The sequence below is a fragment of the Pinus tabuliformis genome, chromosome 3_1 (genome assembly GCF_031772625.1).
Source record: "Pinus tabuliformis cultivar Carrire ecotype Pingquan chromosome 3_1, CPIR1, whole genome shotgun sequence".
NCBI lineage: Eukaryota > Viridiplantae > Streptophyta > Pinopsida > Pinales > Pinaceae > Pinus > Pinus tabuliformis.
The window spans coordinates 404,256,845-404,273,402 of record NC_142301.1 but is presented as its reverse complement, the minus strand read 5'-3'; the positions used below and the strand labels follow the sequence as shown (position 1 = coordinate 404,273,402).

Here is a 16,558-nt window from a genome sequence, read left to right as displayed (position 1 = left end):
CTAAGTAGCAGCCCTTAGTACACGATTTTGTGATAACAGAAGTCTTACCCCATTCAAATACATCTCTACAAGGCCTGGCAAATCAGTACGAGGCTTGTAATTTCCAAAGAAGGTTCCTTTCAACGTTTTCTCGCTCAGAAAGTTTACAGGATTCGTTTTAAAGACTGCGTCTGAACGAGGGACCCCTGTTAAAACGGCTACACCCCAACCCTGCAAAAACAGAACTCTGATATCAAACATATGCATTGCCTGCATTTTCTTAATTAAATCGAAGCAATCAGTTTAAACTTTAAAGCTACAACTTAGAATTGAAAGGATTGATGTATCTTAAACCAAAGGAAACCAAGAGCTAGTACATCATGGCAGCATTCCAAAGCTTGAACCATGGCCTCAATACTCCCTGTGCATTCGACGCTGCAGTCCACCCCTCCATCAGTTTTTTCCGCAATTACCTGTAAACATTTTTTATAAGTGTTTGGAAATTAAGAGTCTACACTGCTTTGAATGGATGGTGAATGAGTGCACTCCATGCGAAAACTTAAAATCTCCCCCACCTAAGTACTAAAGTACCACACTAGTCAAAAGCAACCAATACTCTGATCTGGGAGAGAGTTTGATGATCATTTTGGGCAGCTCAACGTACCTGCTGAATAGGTTTTTCGTACTCTTTAGGGTTTATAAATTCCGTTACTCCAAATTGTTTTGCTGAGAAAGGAAAGATTACAAGAAAGGGTTAAAAAGGCAATTCTACAAGTCAACATATCAACATATGTACACAGATTTTCCAATAATGGAAGTGGGAAATATACAATTACCTCGTTCATATCTCTCATTATTGAAATCGATTCCAATTATTCGAGCAGCTCCTGCAATTCTTGCACCTTCACAAGCCTGCGTAGTTAAACTCGGGTCAGAAGGCTAACATATAATTAAACTCTACCCTCATCATATTGGTCCCAATGAAAATGCAGGTAGGGGAAGTGAACAAAATAGTCCCTAGAAAAAGGTTTGATGACTTTAAAACTGCAACATATACTAATATGCATACAGTGGAACATAAAGAGGGCACTTGTTATTAGTACTTACAGCAAGCCCAACAGCCCCCAGGCCAAATACTGCTACTATCGAACCCTTCTTGGGTTTGCCTGCGTTCAAAGTAGCACCCATCCCTGATTCCACAACAGAGAAGAATTTTACACAACAATTCCAGTCAAAGAAACCATTATGAATGATTTTATAATTATTAACAGTACAACGAGCAAAAGTCCTCGCAATTGACATGCCCACTTTGTAAAACACTATAGATTTTATAATTATTAACAGTACAGCGAGCAAAAGTCCTCGCAATTGACATGCCCACTTTGTAAAACACTATACATTGTCAACGAGGTCAATTATTTCATTTCTTCAGTCAAACTTAATATATTATCATCTCAAAATTACTTATAAAATCTTCTACAATTCAGGAAAGTAGTTTTTGCATAAATGGCAGGCTGCATCTAGACTTGGAGTCGCTCTGCATTGAGTAAATTCTGTTTTGATAGGAGATCCAAGGGCAATATAGGCCTTGCGGGGCAGGGGGTGTTTAGAGATGAGCATGGTAACATTCCAGGGAGGTTAGACAAGTTTAAAATAATCAAAATTTAATTTAGAAAACACTTGAAAGTAAGTTGAAACCTTTGAAACTTAATGCATTTAACTCACAGTTTAGTTAGTGTATCTGATGCAACAATAACCCTTTACTAACCCTCCAGTTCAATTGATTTACAGTTAATTTTGCAGAACCACAGTGTTAAGCTTACTAATCTCTTTCGCTAACAATTAAACATTAGATTACAGAAGTGCACTTCAGCATAGCAAATCCAGTTTAGTGAGAAAAAGAAAAAGGAAATGAAATAACCACCACATTTAGCGGATTAGTAAAATCACCCAATCATATTAAACAAGAATGGAGCAAAAGCAGTCCATATTTTAGTGTAATAAAAGAAATTACAATACATTCCATATTTTAGTGTAATAAAAGAAATTTCAAATTACAATACATTCCATATTTTAGTGTAATAAAAGAAATTACAATACTTGAGACACTGCACACAAGCAGCTGGTAACTTGAAACTCCAAGATAATGTAAAATTTATCCATCTATGGGCTGGTTCATCATCATGGATAACATGAGAATGAGGAACTTGTCCATTTATGGCACCTCAGTCTAACACAAGCTGGGTTTCTCATCTAATACTGTAGGATGAAGAATAATAGAAAATTATTTTAGTATTAATGCCCATTGTGTTTAACAAATTCTTCTTAGTCAAAGCTTTGAACGCCTAAATTACAATTATATTCACGCTGATACAATTGTTATCGATGTCTGAAAATGATGTCCATTCGATATATAATACTGTGATTTACGAAAGCCTACACAGTGAATACCATCAATTGTTCAAACAATAAACCTCGAGAAGGAAATTCCTCTGAAATACATTTGAACACTGTAAAATAAAATATATGAATATGTATCTTCCATTATTATATGTTTAATCAACGGTTACTGAAGTGAGTATCTTTCAGCGGCTCCTATGGTACCACTCTTTGTGTATCCTTGTCTGCGTGGAAGCTCTCCCCAATTCCGATATCCTTTCCAAAAACTTTATATACTGTGTCTTCGCATATTTCTCTGGTAAGCTGAAGTCCATAATTTTAAGAGCAGGAGTGCTCTGAAGCAAGCAACCTACCACAACGATTTCCCTATCATCTAATTGAACTAAATCTACCCCTAAGAATTGAAGATTAATCAATGGAATGCTTAAGCGTGCTGGTGCTGGATCTCTGGCTAGCTCCTGCATTAAATTAGAAAGCATATCAGTGAACTCTGCCCTAGATGAGATTTTAGCCCTAGCCTTTGCTGATGCACACCAACGATGCACATAAATAAAGAGCAGGTCAGTTTTCCCATGATGCACATAAATACACAACACAACTTTGGACTCCATATTGTCATCATACCATGGGAAGCAAGGCTTTAACATTATACATGCATAATGAGAATAAGAGTAAGAAGAAATTAGCATAAAAATGAATTCCTTACCCGAATAGACATGCAACGAACCTCCAAACGCTCGAGATTGGGAAGTCTCTCAAGTAGCTTGTAGAAAGGAACCAACATCTTTTCAAGCGATGGCCAAAGTCCAATGTCAAGTTCCTTCAAAGTTTCGAAACTCCCCACTATCCCAAGAAACCTCTCTGCCGATAAATTGTTTGCTTCCTCTTGCCACAAAAACATTGACAATTTGATCAAATTAGTGCCAAGCTGCATTTTAAGTTGAGATACCGCATAGGAAAACTCATGAAGCAACACCCCGTAAATAACCGCCACATTTAGCGGATTAGTAAAATCACCCAATCATATTAAACAAGAATGGAGCAAAAGCAGTCTGAAAGACTTAGTATAGCATTCACAGAGCCAAAAAATTGTGAAGATTACAGAGTGTCTGTCAAAAATCAGAAAGATTGCCAAATACCTAAAACAAATAGTAATAGAAAAATCAAATAGCAGCCAAAAATAAACCCTTCGGATCTGCCAGGCACGACATCATCATCTAACGTAAATCCGATGCTCAAATTCCATCTATTATACAAATCCAGGCCCTTTCTTGAAATTAAGAGTGAAATGAAAATTTTATCTCACTCCTATCCATATTATTCCAAAAAATTCTTGGAAATAGACTATCAAAATAAGGATGGCTATTTTTACCTCGGAATTGAACACCCGCTGGGCTGCCATCTCCATTTCTCATAATCGGAATCCGGTCTTCCATTACCCTTGCAGTTATATCTGTCATCATCATAAGGGCACTGGCCAGCCTGAAAAAGAGGATAGGAGTCATCTCGAACCCATGTCCCTATGAACAGATCACATGTCGTTGCACTTGTTTCGAGATTGAGGGGACACTGTCAATCATCTCTGCAGCTATTTCTCCATGTGGAGTATCTTCAACGCTTGACACAGTTTCCATAACGTTTCCTCTTATGTCCTCATCATTAACATTGGTATTAGGCATATCCATATTTTCGTCTAAAGTAGAGTAGGCATATCCATTTTTTACTGCAAGTAGGAGGCTTGCAATACTGCTGAATATAAGTATGAAGCTGAAAGAAGAGGCCATGACCCAAATGGTCTCTTAAATCCACAACGGCAGGCAAAAACTACACCTTTTTTGTTCATGCCAAAATTGCCAACAACTACTTTTCTACTTGAATAATGCCCAAATTTAGTCTAACCACCTTTGCCATGTCAATGATGTTCATGGAAGAATTGACAAACAAGCATTAAAAACAACCAGAAAACATACCGAAATTCATGTTGATCTTCGCATCAACGCCACAATCGTGCATATCAGTAACAGTTCATCAGCCTATTTTTAGCTGCAAGTTTAGCCGTGACAGAGGTGATCGCTCCAGGCAAGTTTTCAAACCTCTTCACCTCATAGCATTTCATATTCAGACGAACATGTCTTTTATGCCGGCCGACTAGAATTTGAATGGATTCTTGATATGAAGAAAAGGGTCGGGTAATTCTGCGAGTGTAGAATGTAATTTCTTCCACAAATCTCTTTTAATTTAGCAATGCCAGTTCACATTATAAGAATCAAGGGTTTCTGTAGTAGGATTTCTATAGTTTTATGCTTAATACATGTATAAATTATATAACTTCTAGAAGAGTTACATTCGCATGCATTATTTGTTTATTGTTCATGGCTTATGATTGGACTATTCAGTCCTTGCTTATAACTCTTTCTTAGTCTTTGGATGTTTATTTATATATGAAAATTTTTGGTTCCACAAGCTCCAGCCAGCTGCTTAAGGAACTGCACCCCACCCGGACCTCTATAGAAGGCTCCCTTCGAATTTGTGACTGGTAAGAAGAGTGAACATAGAGCAGGCTCTACGAAAAGACCAGTTAGTGCACCACCCAATACTCCCGCAACAGCATGTGTATGGAATACACCGAGTGTGTCATCAACCTTCTGTAATAAGGTTGATCTCTTATGCAAAACCATCATTGTAAACCACGGGATAATTCCACACAACACACCCATTGCAATTGCTGCCCATCCTTGCACAACACCTGAAGCACAAGGAACATAGACAATGGACATCAAGACATCTTCTTGGGTAACTTGCAAATGCCTCAATATAAAGCAATATTGAATGGAGGTGAAAATGGACATTTTTTTTTGGCATATATGCACACACATTTTTTAAATCAAAGTTTAGGTTTCAATACCAAAAAGAAGAAATGTCCTCTAATACCAAGGATGATCAGATTGCTCTTTGTTTTGAACTAGGAAGTTCAGTTCCACAGTGTTTTAATTAGGTCCAAGTCTCTTCCAATTTCATCTTAATTCAGTTCCACAGTGTTTTAAATTAGGTCCAAGTCTCTTCCAATTTCATCTGAATTTCATCTTATTTTGAGTTCACAGAGGACAGAGCCACGCATCAGTCATCTAAAATTGCTAATTAGATTCCTTAAAGCTGTCATAAACCCCTTCCTACAATTTAATTGTGAACTCTTTAGGCATTTGATTTTATTTTCATAGTGAATGAATTATTGGTATTAATTAAAAAAGATAAGCATTAAAACAGTACCTGCAGCAGGAGTAATGCAGACAAGTCCTGTTATCATTCCCTGGACAGCTCCAATGACAGAGGGTTTTCCAAAAAATATGACATCCAAGCAAGTCCATACCAGGAGACTGGTGGCTGCACAAATGTTGGTATTTAATACTGCCATTGACGAATCAATGTTGGCAGAGTAAGGATCCCCTCCATTAAATCCAGACCACCCCATCCATAAAAGACCTGCTCCAGCCAGCATTAGCAGGACGTTATTTGGAGGAAATCTTTCGCGATCCTTTGTTAACCGAGGTCCAACCTGGAGAAGTAGAAATATATATATACTGTAAACCCCTTCCACAGAAAGCAAAATACATTATATTTTTCTCAAGGAAAACCTAGGAGTCGAACCTAGAAATGCTTCCCCATAATCATGGATCGCATTCTTTGTAAACTCATTAACATTGACATAGATTAATGTGCTTAACCTAGGGATTTGAATCACACATTGATGGCAGGGAAGTAGCCACATGTCTTGAAACACTGATCTAGCAATGCATATCATATGTTGAATGAGCGAGTTCAATTAATATGAAATTAAACATACCCAATAAGCTGCAGTGAAACCTGAAATGCCTGAAGAGACGTGGATGACATATCCTCCTGAATAGTCAATCACACCCCATTGGAAAAGGAATCCTCCTCCCCATAAGCTGAAAGCTCCTACTGTATATGAGAAGGTGAGCCATAATGGCACAAATGCCATCCAGGCCTTGATATTCATTCTTCCTAGCACCGAACCAGCCAATAAAATCAATGTTATTGCTGCAAAAGAAAACTGGAAAAACACCATGGTAGCCATAGGAAAGAAAGGTGCGATCATAGCGGTCTCCAAGGTGCCATTATGGTGGTTGTGCTGTGATGCAGGAAGGTCGGCAGCTCCGATGAGGTACTTTTGGCCTAGTGCTGGACCTGCCTTGCCCCACAAAGGAAGCAATTTATGCCCAAATGCCATTTTATATGCCCATGTAACCCAGCAGATCATAACAGCAGAAAATGCATAGAGTGCCATGAAAGCAGAATTTACAGCCCACTTCTTTTTAACTATGCTGCCATGTAGGATGACTAGGCCCGGCATGCTCTGCATACCCACAAGCGTGGCCGCTACCATTTGCCATGCATTGTCTCCTTTTTTAAGCCAATCAGGAGATGTAGTCCCATTCTGATAGGCAGTTGGCACATAAGTTGCCATGGCTGAAGCAATAATCAGCAGAATTCAATACTGGACACCGAGACAAGACCTTGCCTGAGCAGCGCTCGGGACCAAGGCCTTACCTGCCTATGCGGAGCTCGAGTCAGACTATAGACCCTCTCTTCATCCGGCTACAATTCAAACCTCTGTTCTGCAATAAAACACATAAGATAAGCTGTGTCAGAAACCGAAGTCCTAACCATGTTGCTCCAAAGTTGAAGATATTCATGAAGCAAATATTGGGTGAAAAAAAAGCCACGAGAGAGTAGGATGCTAATGGTCTGAATAAATCAAGGTTTTATGTAACTTCAACAGCTAAGGCTTTGGCAACCAAATTTTTATCATATACGAATAAACTTGGTAAAAACCATAAACCATGAAGCCAAATGTTAACACCAAAACCTTAAATACAGGACTCAGAGACCAGCAAAAACTTCCCAAAACAAAATCAAACTATGGTTATCAAAAACCATTCATAGCAGGAAGTCAGCTGCCAAAAGCTTGAACCTTCAATTCAAGAGCTATACATTTCTTGTGGGCTTTCCATCTGTAAGTGATATATGCTCATATATTAAAACATGCAGAAGCAAACACACACGAGAGACGAGAAAAATTATGTGCGTGCTTCCTTGCTTTTGTATCTTGTGGGTATTTAATCTTGTTTTTGCTTCTGTGTTCATTTAGCACACATCAACTGCCATCAAAGATTACAGACCACTTGGTATCAGATCTTTCATTGAGCATACAATTTCCGATCCTTATATTCTTTGTTGAATCCCATATTCAAATCCCAAGGGATAAACTCAGGATATAATCAATGTAGCCCCCTAAATGGTTAACTTCCAGTCACAGTTACTGAGGGTAAACTCTGATCTGTCTAATAAAATAGCAGGTACCAGTTCACATGATGCCAAAAAAGCAGAAAAAAAGAAAGAATAAAAGGCCGAGATCTTACCGTCGGACGAGGGAGCAGGAGCGGGAGCCTCTGCATTGGCGGAAGGTGCGAAGAGATTAATCAACAGGAAGGCGACAGAGAGCATCAGCACCGTCACGGAGACAGACGAGAAGGCCATCTCTGCTGAAGAATAACAACAAATGTCGATGTCGGCAAACAAGAAAATCAAGAGAGGAAGAAAAGAGGAGTTGCGGCAACGAACCTCAGAGAAAGCAGGAAGTTCTCGGCGCGAATAAACAGAAACCCGCCGAATAAACGGAAACCCGGAAGTTCTCGGCATGGAGAATAAACAGAAGCCTGCCGAATATGGATGCCAGGTGTCAACCTGAGATTGAAAGGGATGACGAAAGTCTCTTTCAAAGGGAAGGCCTATCGGCCTAAAAATTATATAACTTCTAGAAGAGTTACATTCGCATGCATTATTTGTTTATTGTTCATGGCTTATGATTGGACTATTCAGTCCTTGCTTATAACTCTTTCTTAGTCTTTGGATGTTTATTTATATATGAAAATTTTTGGTTCCACAAGCTCCAGCCAGCTGCTTAAGGAACTGCACCCCACCCGGACCTCTATAGAAGGCTCCCTTCGAATTTGTGACTGGTAAGAAGAGTGAACATAGAGCAGGCTCTGCGAAAAGACCAGTTAGTGCGCCACCCAATACTCCCGCAACAGCATGAGTATGGAATACACCGAGCGTGTCATCAACCTTCTGTAATAAGGTTGATCTCTTATGCAAAACCATCATTGTAAACCATGGGATAATTCCAGACAACACACCCATTGCAATTGCTGCCCATCCTTGCACAACACCTGAAGCACAAGGAACATAGACAATGGACATCAAGACATCTTCTTGGGTAACTTGCAAATGCCTCAATATAAAGCAATATTGAATGGAGGTGAAAATGGACATTTTTTTTTGGGATATATGCACACACATTTTTTAAATCAAAGTTTAGGTTTCAATACCAAAAAGAAGAAATGTCCTCTAATACCAAGGATGATCAGATTGCTCTTTGTTTTGAACTAGGAAGTTCAGTTCCACAGTGTTTTAATTAGGTCCAAGTCTCTTCCAATTTCATCTTAATTCAGTTCCACAGTATTTTAAATTAGGTCCAAGTCTCTTCCAATTTCATCTGAATTTCATCTTATTTTGAGTTCACAGAGGACAGAGCCACGCATCAGTCATCTAAAATTGCTAATTAGATTCCTTAAAGCTGTCATAAACCCCTTCCTACAATTTAATTGTGAACTCTTTAGGCATTTGATTTTATTTTCATAGTGAATGAATTATTGGTATTAATTAAAAAAGATAAGCATTAAAACAGTACCTGCAGCAGGAGTAATGTAGACAAGTGTTGTTATCATTCCCTGGACAGCTCCAATGACAGAGGGTTTTCCAAAAAATATGACATCCAAGCAAGTCCATACCAGGAGACTGGTGGCTGCACAAATGTTGGTATTTAATACTGCCATTGACGAATCAATGTTGGCAGAGTAAGGATCCCCTCCATTAAATCCAGACCACCCCATCCATAAAAGACCTTCTCCAGCCAGCATTAGCAGGACGTTATTTGGAGGAAATCTTTCGCGATCCTTTGTTAACCGAGGTCCAACCTGGAGAAGTAGAAATATATATATACTGTAAACCCCTTCCACAGAAAGCAAAATACATTATATTTTTCTCAAGGAAAACCTAGGAGTCGAACCTAGAAATGCTTCCCCATAATCATGGATGGCATTCTTTGTAAACTCATTAACATTGACATAGATTAATGTGCTTAACCTAGGGATTTGAATCACACATTGATGGCAGGGAAGTAGCCACATGTCTTGAAACACTGATCTAGCAATGCATATCATATGTTGAATGAGCGAGTTCAATTAATATGAAATTAAACATACCCAATAAGCTGCAGTGAAACCTGAAATGCCTGAAGAGACGTGGATGACATATCCTCCTGAATAGTCAATCACACCCCATTGGAAAAGGAATCCTCCTCCCCATAAGCTGAAAGCTCCTACTGTATATGAGAAGGTGAGCCATAATGGCACAAATTCCATCCAGGCCTTGATATTCATTCTTCCTAGCACCGAACCAGCCAATAAAATCAATGTTATTGCTGCAAAAGAAAACTGGAAAAACACCATGGTAGCCATAGGAAAGAAAGGTGCGATCATAGCGGTCTCCAAGGTGCCATTATGGTGGTTGTGCTGTGATGCAGGAAGGTCGGCAGCTCCGATGAGGTACTTTTGGCCTAGTGCTGGACCTGCCTTGCCCCACAAAGGAAGCAATTTATGCCCAAATGCCATTTTATATGCCCATGTAACCCAGCAGATCATAACAGCAGAAAATGCATAGAGTGCCATGAAAGCATAATTTACAGCCTACTTCCTTTTAACTATGCTGCCATGTAGGATGACTAGGCCCGGCATGCTCTGCATACCCACAAGCGTGGCCGCTACCATTTGCCATGCATTGTCTCCTTTGTTAAGCCAATCAGGAGATGTAGTCCCATTCTGATAGGCAGTTGGCACATAAGTTGCCATGGCTGAAGCAATAATCAGCAGAATTCAATACTGGACACCGAGACAAGACCTTGCCTGAGCAGCGCTCGGGACCAAGGCCTTACCTGCCTATGCGGAGCTCGAGTCAGACTGTAGACCCTCTCTTCATCCGGCTACAATTCAAACCTCTGTTCTGCAATAAAACACATAAGATAAGCTGTGTCAGAAACCGAAGTCCTAACCATGTTGCTCCAAAGTTGAAGATATTCATGAAGCAAATATTGGGTGAAAAAAAAGCCACGAGAGAGTAGGATGCTAATGGTCTGAATAAATCAAGGTTTTATGTAACTTCAACAGCTAAGGCTTTGGCAACCAAATTTTTATCATATACAAATAAACTTGGTAAAAACCATAAACAATGAAGCCAAATGTTAACACCAAAACCTTAAATACAGGACTCAGAGACCAGCAAAAACTTCCCAAAACAAAATCAAACTATGGTTATCAAAAACCATTCATAGCAGGAAGTCAGCTGCCAAAAGCTTGAACCTTCAATTCAAGAGCTATACATTTCTTGTGGGCTTTCCATATGTAAGTGATATATGCTCATATATTAAAACATGCAGAAGCAAACACACACGAGAGACGAGAAAAATTATGTGCGTGCTTCCTTCCTTGGTTATACTCTAAAACACCGCACAATATTTTAATTAACAAGGTCATGACCAATAGTAATAATATTTTAACAGAATGCAATTCGAACAATTTAATTAATATGGATAGTATAACCAATATAGAAGATAAGAAAAACAATAGAAATTATTCATCCAAGAAAACCGTACCCGGCAAAATGAATAATGCTGAGAACCATAATATGAAAGCTAACCCAATAGTTGAAAACCCAGATTCGAAAACCATTAACAAAAAAGTGGTCAATATCTCTTCCTATGAGCTAAAAAAGGAGGAAGCCGAGGTCCTTAACAGAGGTTTGAATTTTGCCTTAGCCCCCAGTAGAATCCCCAAGGAAGAAATTATATGCAGTTTAGAGGACGGAATCAAGACTCTCAGCAATGAAGACAAAGAACTAATTAGACAGGAATGCGCTGTCATCCTAAGAAAAGCTAAACCTCCTAAAAGAAACCTAAATCCTCAACAGCTCGAAGCCATAAGAAATCTAAGAAACAATAAGGACATTGTCATTCTGAAAGCAGACAAAGGTGGCGCCACTGTCATCATGAATCATGAAGATTACGTAAACAAGATGAAAGACCACTTATATAATAGTGGTAGCTATAAAAAACTTGAAGAAAACCCCATCTCTAGAATTACTAGACTAGTAAAGAAAACCATTAAAGAAACCAACCTTGACGATAAACTTAAAAAGCGCCTTACCCCTGACAGTGAAATCACTCCCCGGATTTATGGAGCCCCTAAAATACATAAAAAAGATGTTCCGTTAAGACCTATAGTCAACACCATAGGATCTCCCACTTATGAATTAGCAAAATATGTCGCCAGCATCCTAGCCCCGCTTGTTGGAAAAACCAGCTCTTACATAAAAGATTCCAATCAATTTGTCAAATTCATCAAAAACACAACATTAGGTCCTGAAGACAAAATGGTCAGTTTTGACGTAGTACAGCTCTTCACCAAAATTCCCCTTGATGAAGCCATTCAAGTAATCAAAGATGTAACAGACCCCCAGACTGCAAAGCTTGCTGAAATTTGTCTCCGCTCTACCTTCTTCTCCTTCCAAGGTGAAATCTTTGAGCAAACTTCAGGTGTTGCCATGGGTTCCCCTCTTTCTCCAATTGTTGCTAATCTCTTCATGGAAAAATTTGAAACCAAGGCTCTTGATACATACCCTTTAAAGCCCAAGTTCTGGGCCAGATTTGTTGATGACACATGTGTTAATTGGCCTCATGGAGAAGAAGAGCTCAAGAACTTTCTGAACCATCTCAATAGCATATCTGAAGACATCAAGTTTACAATGGAAATAGAGGAGAACAGCTGCATTCCTTTCCTTGACATTCTCCTTATAAGAAACAAAGATGGATCCATAGGTCATAAAGTATTCAGAAAGAAAGCTCACACAGACAATTACCTCCATGCTGACTCGCATCACCACCCAGCTCAAAAAATGGGGGTGCTACAAACCCTCTTCACCAGAGCCTGTAGAATTTCAGATGATAACCACACTGATGAAGAAATTACATACCTAAAAAGAACTTTCACCAACCTAGGATACAATAATAAAAACATCCACAAAGCTATTAAAAAGGCAAAATCTGGGATCAACAATAACAAAACAAGTAACCCCGCAGCTTCTAATGCCTACCTTCCCTACATTCAAGGTGTCACCGACAAAATAGCCAGAATTCTCACGAAAAAAGACATCAAAACCTCTTTCAAACCTTTGTCTACTATCAAACAAAATATGAAATCTGTTAAGGACAGCCAAGATCAGCTTCAACAAAAAGGTGTTTATGTCATTAATTGCTCATGTGGTAAACAATATATAGGGGAAACTGGCAGGTCTGTGAGGATAAGGCTCAAAGAACACAACGCTGATATCCGTAAAGAAAGAACTCACTCTTCTGCTTTAGCCGAGCATGTAGGAAAAACAAACCATCACATATGCCTGGAAGACACCAAAGTCATTGCTAATGAAAAGCACCATTTCAAGCGGAAAATTCGTGAAGCAATAGAAATCATTAAGCATCCTAGTAACCTTAATAGGGATGGAGGCTGGGACATTAGCAAAAATTGGAACTCCCTTCTTAGAAAAAGTTATCCCTCTTCCACCTAACATTCCCCTTCCCCTCATAATTCCATGCCTTAACTATCTCCCCTCTCGTTTATTTTAGGTATCTTAGTTTATAAATCAGCTTGAAACCAAGATTATCATCTTAGTAAATTAGAAATATGTTACTAAGTTGTTAAGCATTATAAAGCTAAATCATTTAAGCAATTTACAACTAAAGCCAATTATTAATTATTGATCTAAATTAACCATTCAATATAAATCCAAAGTTCAAATCAATATAAAAATTAGTTAATTAAAGCTTTTCATAACTTCTCAACATTACATCCCTTGTAACCTTATACAATATAAAACCAGTTCAATCAATAATAATAATTAGTTAATTAAAGCTATTCATAGTATCTTAATATCACATTCCTTGAAACTTTATACAATATAAAACCTAGTTAAAACCATAGCTAAGAGAACTTTACAATAAAACAACTTAAAATCTTGTTAATTAACTTGGTTAATTAAGAGAAATATGTTACCAAGATAATAAACAATATATAACTAAATTATTTAAGAAAATTATAACTAAAACAAATCATCAATCATATAACTAAAATAATGATTCAATATAAACTAAATTCTAATCAACAATAAAATTGTTAATCAAAGCCATTCGTAATATCTTAACATTACATTCCTTGAAACCTTATGCAATATAAAACCAAGTTCAATCAATAATAAAAATTAGTTATTAAACTATTCATAACATCTTAATATTACATTCCTTGAAGCTTTATTCAATTCAAAACCTAATTATAACCAAAGCTATGAGAACTATACAATATGAACTTAATTGATAAAACAACTTAAAATCTAGTTAAATAAATTAGTTAACTAAGAAAAATATGTCACTAAGATAATAAGCAATATAAAACTAAAATTATTTAAGAAAATTATAACTAAAACAAATTAACAATCATATAACTAAAATAGAGATTCAATATAAAACTAAATTCAAATCATCAATGCAATTTGTTAATTAAAGCCATACGTAATATCTGAGCGCAGTAAGAATAATAACATTGGTGCAGCATTAATCTAGGTTAAAAGCATTCACATTATTAAATAAAAACAAAATAATTAAATAATAAAATATTAAAATATCAGCTAGACAGTTATCAATGAAGCAGTCGGCTCAGCAGCCCAAACCAGCATCATTCACCGTATTTATCTCAAAACCCCTTTCCTTTCTCTTCTCAGCATATCAAGTCCTGATGATGAGTCTTGCTCTAGACTCGAAACTTCGACAAAAAAGATGAACACTGTGGATTATCCGAACTCAATCTCTCAAAAACCGCTCCACAGAAACTTGCAATCCAAAATTGTTGCCCTATACGGAGGGGATACATGGAAAGAGATACGTAATCTCGAAAAAACAAGGATCAAAATACAGAGAAGAGAAGCAGATCTAAATTTCCTCAAACAGTGTCGCGACTCGAACCTTACCCCGCCCTTTGCCTGCATAAAACATAAATTACACAACCGCAGAAACCATAAAATATTTGAGCGTCTGAGTAAATCCCTTATTCGCCTTGAAATTCGCAGAACTCGAATCTCCTTGTGGAAGTTATCCTCGGCAGCCTTCGAGAACCACTTGAAACTTGCAGCTACAGTCAAAGATGACATATGGAGAATTATAGATGCATCCGCTGCTCTAAAAGCTAACAGAATAAGACAAACCTCAGATTCAAGACATAAGAGAAAACTCGAGAAGCTGGAGCAACAAGCGCACAACAATCAGCGTGAACAGGCCGAAGTCGGATCCAATAGGCACAGCAATATTCAGAAAATGCTGCAGACAGAAGAAGAAGCTATGTCGAAAACATCAGTAGAAATTGACATTACTCCTCAACGCAGGCCGCAGATGACATCTTGCAAGGGCAGCGGCATCCATGTAGCTGATACTCGCACTAAATCTAAAGAAGATGAACACCGTGGCAGCAACGTCCATGAAACCGATTCACATACTAAGTCAATAGAAGATGAACAGCAAGCGCACAGCGATCAGCTTGATCATACCAAAAAGCCAGCAACTATGCCGCAGGAGGAAGGAGTTAGGTCCGAGACAACAACAGAAGATGAAAGCAGTACAGAACCGGCTATGGGGCGCAGGTATGTATACTCTAAAACACCGCACAATATTTTAATTAACAAGGTCATGACCAATAGTAATAATATTTTAGCAGAATGCAATTCGAACAATTTAATTAATATGGATAGTATAATCAATATAGAAAATAAGAAAAACAATAGAAATTATTCATCCAAGAAAACCGTACCCGGCAAAATGAATAATGCTGAGAACCATAATATAAAAGCTAACCCAATAGTTGAAAACCCAGATTCGAAAACCATTAACAAAAAAGTGGTCAATATCTCTTCCTATGAGCTAAAAAAGGAAGAAGCCGAGGTCCTTAACAGAGGTTTGAATTTTGCCTTAGCCCCCAGTAGAATCCCCAAGGAAGAAATTATATGCAGTTTAGAGGACGGAATCAAGACTCTCAGCAATGAAGACAAAGAACTAATTAGACAGGAATGCGCTGTCATCCTAAGAAAAGCTAAACCTCCTAAAAGAAACCTAAACCCTCAACAGCTCGAAGCCATAAGAAATCTAAGAAACAATAAGGACATTGTCATTCTGAAAGCAGACAAAGGTGGCGCCACTGTCATCATGAATCATGAAGATTACGTAAACAAGATGAAAGACCACTTATATAATAGTGGTAGCTATAAAAAACTTGAAGAAAACCCCATCTCTAGAATTACTAGACTAGTAAAGAAAACCATTAAAGAAACCAACCTTGACGATAAACTTAAAAAGCGCCTTACCCCTGACAGTGAAATCACTCCCCGGATTTATGGAGCCCCTAAAATACATAAAAAAGATGTTCCGTTAAGACCTATAGTCAACACCATAGGATCTCCCACTTATGAATTAGCAAAATATGTCGCCAGCATCCTAGCCCCGCTTGTTGGAAAAACCAGCTCTTACATAAAAGATTCCAATCAATTTGTCAAATTCATCAAAAACACAACATTAGGTCCTGAAGACAAAATGGTCAGTTTTGACGTAGTACAGCTCTTCACCAAAATTCCCCTTGATGAAGCCATTCAAGTAATCAAAGATGTAACAGACCCCCAGACTGCAAAGCTTGCTGAAATTTGTCTCCGCTCTACCTTCTTCTCCTTCCAAGGTGAAATCTTTGAGCAAACTTCAGGTGTTGCCATGGGTTCCCCTCTTTCTCCAATTGTTGCTAATCTCTTCATGGAAAAATTTGAAACCAAGGATCTTGATACATACCCTTTAAAGCCCAAGTTCTGGGCCAGATTTGTTGATGACACATGTGTTAATTGGCCTCATGGAGAAGAAGAGCTCAAGAACTTTCTGAACCATCTCAATAGCATATCTGAAGAC

At 38.1% G+C, this 16,558-nt stretch overlaps 4 protein-coding genes across 4 annotated transcripts; 1 reads left to right on the top strand and 3 right to left on the bottom strand.

The window, feature by feature from the left end:
• LOC149187447 (alcohol dehydrogenase class-P-like) lies at nt 1–4,064 on the bottom strand. Its single transcript, XM_089409669.1, has 8 exons — nt 3,950–4,064; nt 3,752–3,832; nt 3,086–3,136; nt 1,087–1,169; nt 816–891; nt 644–705; nt 357–452; nt 1–210 (listed from the first exon to the last, which is right to left on the bottom strand). Exons 1-8 carry the CDS (start codon nt 4,062–4,064, stop codon nt 1–3), a joined length of 774 nt encoding a protein of 257 aa, XP_089265795.1.
• Nucleotides 4,065–4,141: 77 nt separating this feature from the next.
• LOC149187446 (ammonium transporter 3 member 1-like) lies at nt 4,142–6,978 on the bottom strand. Its single transcript, XM_089411356.1, has 3 exons — nt 6,221–6,978; nt 5,647–5,932; nt 4,142–5,125 (listed from the first exon to the last, which is right to left on the bottom strand). The coding sequence occupies exons 1-3, from the start codon at nt 6,863–6,865 to the stop codon at nt 4,815–4,817; spliced, it is 1,242 nt and encodes a 413-aa protein (XP_089267482.1). The 5' UTR covers nt 6,866–6,978; the 3' UTR covers nt 4,142–4,814.
• Nucleotides 6,979–7,876: 898 nt separating this feature from the next.
• LOC149187445 (ammonium transporter 3 member 1-like) lies at nt 7,877–10,917 on the bottom strand. Its single transcript, XM_089409668.1, has 5 exons — nt 10,898–10,917; nt 9,726–10,521; nt 9,147–9,437; nt 8,023–8,117; nt 7,877–7,940 (listed from the first exon to the last, which is right to left on the bottom strand). Exons 2-5 carry the CDS (start codon nt 10,188–10,190, stop codon nt 7,877–7,879), a joined length of 915 nt encoding a protein of 304 aa, XP_089265794.1. The 5' UTR covers nt 10,191–10,521; nt 10,898–10,917.
• A 261-nt stretch (nt 10,918–11,178) lies between these two features.
• LOC149187444 (uncharacterized) lies at nt 11,179–13,137 on the top strand. The gene has a single exon (XM_089409667.1). The coding sequence runs from the start codon at nt 11,179–11,181 to the stop codon at nt 13,135–13,137; it is 1,959 nt and encodes a 652-aa protein (XP_089265793.1).
• Nucleotides 13,138–16,558: the final 3,421 nt, after the last annotated feature.

Bases quoted from the DNA above. Each gene is read 5' to 3' on its own strand.
- LOC149187446 (XM_089411356.1), bottom strand. From the start codon at position 6,865: ATGGCAACTTATGTGCCAACTGCCTATCAGAATGGGACTACATCTCCT. The intron at 5,933-6,220 runs GTATGTTTAATT...CTACTTCTCCAG, and splicing joins GTTTCACTGCAGCTTATTGG to GTTGGACCTCGGTTAACAAA. The intron at 5,126-5,646 runs GTACTGTTTTAA...CTTGTGCTTCAG, and splicing joins CTGCATTACTCCTGCTGCAG to GTGTTGTGCAAGGATGGGCA.
- LOC149187447 (XM_089409669.1), bottom strand. From the start codon at position 4,064: ATGGATATGCCTAATACCAATGTTAATGATGAGGACATAAGAGGAAAC. The intron at 892-1,086 runs GTAAGTACTAAT...TTAACTACGCAG, and splicing joins TGGGGGCTGTTGGGCTTGCT to GCTTGTGAAGGTGCAAGAAT. The intron at 211-356 runs GTACTAGCTCTT...CTGTTTTTGCAG, and splicing joins CTTTGGAATGCTGCCATGAT to GGTTGGGGTGTAGCCGTTTT.
- LOC149187445 (XM_089409668.1), bottom strand. From the start codon at position 10,190: ATGGCACTCTATGCATTTTCTGCTGTTATGATCTGCTGGGTTACATGG. The intron at 8,118-9,146 runs GTTTTAATGCTT...CATATTCGGCAG, and splicing joins TTACTCCTGCTGCAGGTACT to GCTTCTGTTTATTCTCCATG. The intron at 7,941-8,022 runs GTTCGTTGCCGC...ATTCTTCAGCAG, and splicing joins AACTTCCTGCTTTCTCTGAG to AGATGGCCTTCTCGTCTGTC.
- LOC149187444 (XM_089409667.1), top strand. From the start codon at position 11,179: ATGAATAATGCTGAGAACCATAATATGAAAGCTAACCCAATAGTTGAA.